At 58.4% G+C, this 6,485-nt stretch overlaps 1 protein-coding gene across 1 annotated transcript in view; it reads right to left on the reverse strand.

Annotated features, from left to right (window-relative positions):
* Positions 1-5,964, reverse strand: part of PI4K2A (phosphatidylinositol 4-kinase type 2 alpha) — an 8,229-nt gene extending 2,265 nt beyond the window's left edge. Inside the window, exons 1-4 of the mRNA XM_026651037.2 lie at positions 5,539-5,964; positions 5,209-5,340; positions 4,982-5,135; positions 3,993-4,054 (exon numbers count right to left, since the gene is read on the reverse strand). Of these exons, the coding sequence (XP_026506822.1) occupies positions 3,993-4,054; positions 4,982-5,135; positions 5,209-5,340; positions 5,539-5,964 (774 nt within the window). The remainder of the gene's footprint in view (positions 1-3,992; positions 4,055-4,981; positions 5,136-5,208; positions 5,341-5,538) is intronic.
* Positions 5,965-6,485: the final 521 nt, after the last annotated feature.

A 6,485-nucleotide genomic window follows, 5' to 3' on the forward strand; every position in this document is an offset into this window, starting at 1 on the left:
TGGCATTGCCCTGGGCACGGGCACACGGGAGCCAGCGCACTGCACAGGGAGACAGGCGCGCAGGAGCCAGTGCACTGCACAAGGGCTCAGGGCTGGCATTAGGCCCAGCGACATGCCAAGGTAGATGGTCTCACTCCAGTTTAGGTGTGTACATTTCTTGGAGGAGCTGAGCCTTTCTTCTGGGATGAGGACCCAGGCTGGGGGGCTGTCGCCTCGGAACTGGCTGAGAGGCACCCCCCCCTCCCCGAAAGGTCTGCATGACAGGAAACCAGGCACGGACAGGACCCCACTGCCCTGCGGCGAACAGGGGGCTTTCGGAGGGCGGAGCGGCCAACTGTGCTTGGAAGTGCCAGGCCGTGGTGCATCTGGTCTGCCTGGGGTTGTTTGGTTGAGTGTTCTCTGTGCAGGGGGGCCGTGTCCCCGCAGGAAGCAGAGGGCCTTGCTGCAGGCCCTGAGGCTCTGGCCCTTGGCGCTTTGATCAGAGAGGTCAAGGCCAGAAGGAACCATTGTGATCTGGTCTGACCCGCTGCACATCGCAGGCCACAGAACCTCGCCCACCCGCTCCTGGCAGAGACCCGACGGCTTCACAGCATGATGAGAACAGCCCAGCTGGCGGCAGTCTAAGGGGTTAGTCGCTGCCTTGCAGTCAGGGGTGCAGCTGAGCTGAGAGCCCCGGACAGCGGCAGCGAACAGGGGAGTTGGGGAGGGGAGGAACCGTCCCGGTGCAGCACTAGGTGTGCGTCAGGATGGCCAGCGATGAAGAGTGGTGTTGAACTGCAATGGCCGTGCCCTGTTCTCTTCCGTGTCTGGAGCCAGAAGGGAGGGTCTGGGCAGGAAGGGCCAGGTGGTGGCTGAGCTGGAAGAGAAGTTACGTGGATTGGAGGGGCAAGTTGAAACGCTCCGAAGAAGCTGAGGAGTTCCTAGCCAGTCAGATTCAGAAAATCCCAGTCCCACAGGTTCAAGGACGAATGGAGCTGGCCACTAAGGAATCAGAGGAGGCCTGACACCACCAGGTCACGGGAGCATGCTGCAGGGCTGGAGATAGAGGAGGAGGTCAGACTGCGGCCACCACAGAAGAGGGCCACGAGGAATGCTGAACAGCTGGAAATTCTGAATCGATACCAGGTCCTCCACATGGAAACTGAACGATACCTCTCAAGGTCTAGGGGAACGAAGGGACACGTAGATGGCAGCTCAGCCCAATCTGTACGAAAATCAAGCTCGCCTGCAAAGAGTTCTCCAACTGTCCAAGGAAGGTGGACGATCCTTGTGGGGAAGTCAGTCCCCTGAAGAATCTAAAGAACATTCTGCAAAGGACAGGCAAACAACGGGATGACGCGTTGCCTTCCCAGAACCAAGGCAGGAGATGTCCCTGAGATCGGACAGCCGTCGGAAGCTGCTGGGCCAGGATCCAGTGGTGATCACTCATGCTGGCACTTGACTCCGCGTTGCAGGATCTCAGAGCGTAGGACTTCAGGGGACTTGGACATTCTTCAGCATGCTTCCGAGAGATCTTCTCTGGGATCCTTCTTGTCCCACAAGCGAAGGAAGGCAGAAGCTTCTGGCTAGGTAAGTGGTGGAGGGGTTTGGTATTGTGGGACACTGGCCCACCTTCTGAAGGGAGAAGGGGCTATGTATTTTAGATGGCTCCACCTCAGCAGAAGGGAACCAGTCTCCTTGGGGACAGTCTAGTCAGGAGGGGGTTAAATAGCCAAAGGGCTGGGTAAAAAGAGGGCAGACCTGAGCACTCAGCACAAAATGGAGAAGTTGAGAAGAGAATTAAAGAGCCAAAGGACATGGAGAAGAAATCCTTGAATTGCCTTTACACGAATGTTAGGAGCCTGGGAACAAACGGGAATTGGAATCACTCGTTTATTATAATATAGTCAATATAGTCAGTATTAACTGAAACCTCCTGCATGACTGGGACATTGAAATCAATCAATGGTTATAACCTATTTAGGAAGGATTGAGTGGGTGGAGGGGGAGGGGCACTATGTCAAAAACAGCATTACCCGTTTCAGTCACCGATCCTGAATGTTTACGTATCGATGTCCCAGCGGATAAGGCACAAGATGGGGTATTAGCTGATGGCTACTACAGACCCTCAAATCACACAAGGGAACAGGAGGACCAGCTCCTTACACACCTGTCTATAACATGTAGGAAAAAGCTACCTAATTGAGGGGACTGCGATTTGAGTGACGTGCGCTGGAGGTCTCCTGCTGACAGCTCTAAGACATCCTTGGATCTATTTCCCATAAATCTGTGCTCATCTACTTTAATTACATTACCCTCCTTTAGTAACCGAGTCCTGCATTAGCCACTCCATTATCTTGTCCAGGATCGCTGTCAGGCCTATAATTACCCAGGTCATGCTGGTTACCCTTTCTAAAAATTAGCACAACGTTCGCTTTCTTCCAGTCGTCTGAACTTCCCCAGGGCTCCATAACATATTGAAAATCAACATTAATGGTCCAGCGAGTTCCTCAGGCAGCTCTTTTAAACTCTTGGATGCGAGTTACCCGGACTTGCTGATTTAAAAATGTCCAGCTTTACTAGCGTCCGTTTAACACCCTCCGGAGATGCGAGGGGAATTGAAATAGCATTGTCTCCATACGATGAGAGGACATTTGGGTTTTGTCCCCAAAAGAGAACATTCATATTTATTGAACATTTCTGCCTTTTCTGCATTATCATTGATCATTCTACCACCATTTCCATCTGTCAATGGATCAATACCATTGTCAGGCTCCTCCTCATGGTCCTTCACTCCGCTGGCCATGGATTTCTCCATGTGTCCCTGGACTTCCCTTATCAAATTTTCTACAATTTCCCAACTTCTGATGAATATTTATTTCTACCAAACTTCCCCTTTCTTCCATTCGTTCTATTTTTAATTTTTTAACATGATACTAGTGTGACGGTGCAGCCAAAAGAGCGAATGCGATCCTGGGCTGCATAAACAGGGGACTCAAGAAGGAGCAGAGAGGTTATTTTACCTCTGTGTGTGGCACTGGTGCGACCAGCTGCTGGGATCCTGTGTCCAGGTCTGGTGCCCACAAAGCCAGGAAGGATGTGGGTAGATTGGAGGGGTCAGAGAAGAGCCACGGGAATGATTAAAGGATTAGAAAACTTGCCTGATAGTGACAGGCCAAGGAGCTCGATCTCTTTAGCTTAACCAAGGAGATGGCTAAGGGATGGCTCGATCCCAGTCTGCAGCACCTGCCCGGGGAGCAGGTATTTAACCCTGGGCTCTGCAGTCTAGCAGAAGGTCTCACTCAGCCCAGTGGCTGGATGTTGAAGCTACACAGACAGAGGCTGGAAAGGAGGGGTACATTAACCACTGGAACGACTTCCCAGGCTCGGGGTGGATTCTCCATCACCGGCCATTGTTAAATCCAGACAGGATGTTTTTTGAAGTTCCGTTCTAGGAATTATTGCAGGGCAGGTCTCTGCCCTGTGTTACCCAGGAGGTCAGATGTAGATGCTCACAATGGTCCCTTCTGGCTCCCAGCGCCCCTCCTGCTTAGAGAGTGCCAAGAATTGGCCAATACCACCTGCAGCTGGGGCTGGGACCACACAGCCTTTGGGGCCTCGCAGAGGGGCTGGGGGCCCTCACCCCACTGGGAAACCGAGCAAGCCACAGCTCGACCCCCCATGTCACACTGCTGTTGTGGGGATAGCGAGTCTACCTAGCAACACGTCCCCAGCCTGCCGCATGGCTGAGCCCGGCTCACCGTCTGCGTCCCTATGCCAACACCCCCACGGAACGGGCCCTGGCTCCTCCCTCCACAAGAGCCTTGGTGCATGTAACTCACACTGCCATCAGCCACAAGGGGAGGCTGGCGAGAACCAGCCACGGGGCTGGGCTGGGGAACTCCCCACCACTGGAGAGAGTACCCAGAACCTCAGCGCATTCAGAACTCGCCTCTGCTGCCAATAGTCAAGTGACTTACACGCCCCCTGCCCAGCCCCCTCCCTACACTCACCGGCACACTCGTGCTGTCCAGGGGGCAGTCGTACTTGATCAGCCAGTTATCGTTGCCTCGATCTGCAGGGAGCAGAACCAGCCACGTCACTATAGGAGCCTGATCTGCCTGGGGAGGAGTAGCAGCAAAGCTCCCTGCTCGGGCGCGGGGATCACGGTCTCCAACAGCACCAGGGCAACCCCGGGCCCCGAGCCACATGTCCCTCTGGGTGCGCGTGGCACACGGGAGGGGAGTGGACTCCAGCAGGAATTGGAGGTGGGGCGGGTGGAACCATGCACACGAGGGCCCCTGGGGGAGCTCAGTGGCTGGCAAAGGGAACTCTACCCTGGGAAGCGGCTCCAGGGCTGAAGCCGGTTAGGGCTGCCCCAAACACCACCCCTAGAGACTGAACGGTTTGGGAACATTCACAGGCACAGCCCAGGAGCGACATCTTCTCCTCCAGCCCTGCCAGGGCAGCTGGACCACGCTCAGGAGACCCACCCAACCCCCAGTCCGAGCAGGCCAGGCACGGTGCTGAGGAGTGGCCCTGCTCAGCAGGGAGCGGCCCCCCGAGCCAGTCATGAACCCCCCTGCCCAGCCCGGTGCCAAGCGGGGCTAGAACAGCAGCTCCAGCTCCTTGGCATTCCGGCCGCAGACCAGGTTTTAACCCCAAGGCCCTGGCCAGGCCAGCCTGAGCTGTGACCTTCTGCCTCTCCTGGCTACACCGTTCACGTCAGGGACGTACACGGTGCTGCTAGCTGCTGTCCCCCACCCCAGCCACGGCTGCCCTGTGGCAGGGGGTGCAGCCACTCTTGTCCACGTGGTTGGTGCAGTATCGTAAGCAGCAGGGAAGATGGCGACAGGAATCTTCCCACCCCATGTGCTGGGACTTCCCAGCCAGTCCCCCGCACCCTCCCCCCGTCCTGGGGCAGCAATACGCTGAGCCCCCACCCATTGCCCTCCCCGGCTCCCTCCCGGGCTCCTGGGAGCGGGCGCGGCGCCAGCCCCACCTGTGTTCCTGATGATGTAGTCCAGCACCACCAGCCTCTCGAACTGCAGCAGCAGCTGCCGGTTGGTGTTCTCGGGGAGCGGCTCGGCCTCGAAGCGGCGCAGCCAGTAATCCGCATCCTTGTAGCCTTCCACAAAGAGCTGGAAGGAGCCCACCTGCAGCAGAGAGAGGCCAGGTGAGGGGACTGGGGACACAGGGCAGCCCCAGAGGGGGTCCGACAGCCCCTACCTTTGGCGGCAGGCCGATGCGGTTGAACCGTTGCCCCACTTTTGGCACCTTCTCCAGGGCCAGCTTCTTCCCTCTGGACTTCACTCGGTCAATGGCACTGTAGTTGAAAGTCTCGCTGGCCAGATACACCACCTGGGGAGGGGACAGCGGTCAGCGTGGCGCACAGGCAGAGCTGCTGGAGCCTGGGTGGGACCTGGCCTTCCCGCAGCGCAGGCTGGGGTTTGGCCTGTTCCCGTTCTCCCAGTGTGGGACCCCCTAGAGCCAAGGCAGGAACCGCGGGGCGTGGAAAAGCAGGCCACACAATGACTGCCTTGCCCCGCCCCCCTTCACCTTGGTGCGGGGAACAATGTTGAGCTCCAGTTTCTGGTCCACCAGGCTGGCGCCGGCCTCGGACAGGTAGCCCTGGTTGAGCACCAGGCAGTCTCTCCCGAAGCAGCATGGGCAGCACAGCTTCTGCAGCCACTTGGTCCACTTGGGGTTCAGCTGCCCGTAGGGCTCCTCGTTCTTGGGCTTGAAGACGCCGATGATTTTCTGGGGACAGAGGGGAGCAGCTGGGTCTCTGCGGGGAGGGACGTGGGACAGCAGGGCCAAAACCCCCCAGCCAGACCTCTGAGCCCCCACAGGCTCCTGACAAACTCCACCAGGGTGAGAAGGGGGAACTCGCAGCAGCAGGGAACAGACTGCATGGCTCTCAGGAGGGATCCCCGACCTGGCCGCCCCCACCCATCTCCCAGCACGGGAGGCCCAGCCCTGCATGTCCCCGCATGCCCCTGGCTCGACCCCACGCACCCCCCGGGCTCGTCCCCACACGCACACACACCCCACCCCGGGAACTCTGGCTTGGGCGGGGCTTGGCCACCAGAGAGTTTGAGCCTCTTCCCAGCTGATCCACACCTCGGCCAGGTGTTGGTTGGCCAGGCTCAGGGAGGTGAGGGCTGCCCAGCCCCACCCACCAGGACCAGCGGCAGGGCGTGCCTGAACCCACCGGCACCCTGCTGCTCAGTAAAGGAGCTGGAAAGTTTGGGGCGTGGCTGGAAACCCCCAGGGAGGGGCCCTGTAGCTCCAGGAATCCCCACTCCAAGGGGAACTTCCAAAGTGCCGCGAGTCGACTGGTCCACTTCCCCCCCCCACCCGTTCCTGCAGCCCAACGGGCTGGGCAGCCCTGGGAGCCGCTGGGCCCCAGTACTTCATTCTCTGCACAGAGCAACAGCAGCACCACCCAGGCACCCTCACCCCCTGCCCCAGGCCACTCCTGTCACCCCGGGCCCCAGAAGCAC

The sequence above is a fragment of the Terrapene carolina genome, unplaced genomic scaffold (assembly GCF_002925995.2).
Source record: "Terrapene carolina triunguis isolate 2854851 unplaced genomic scaffold, T_m_triunguis-2.0 Scaffold95, whole genome shotgun sequence".
NCBI lineage: Eukaryota > Metazoa > Chordata > Testudines > Emydidae > Terrapene > Terrapene triunguis.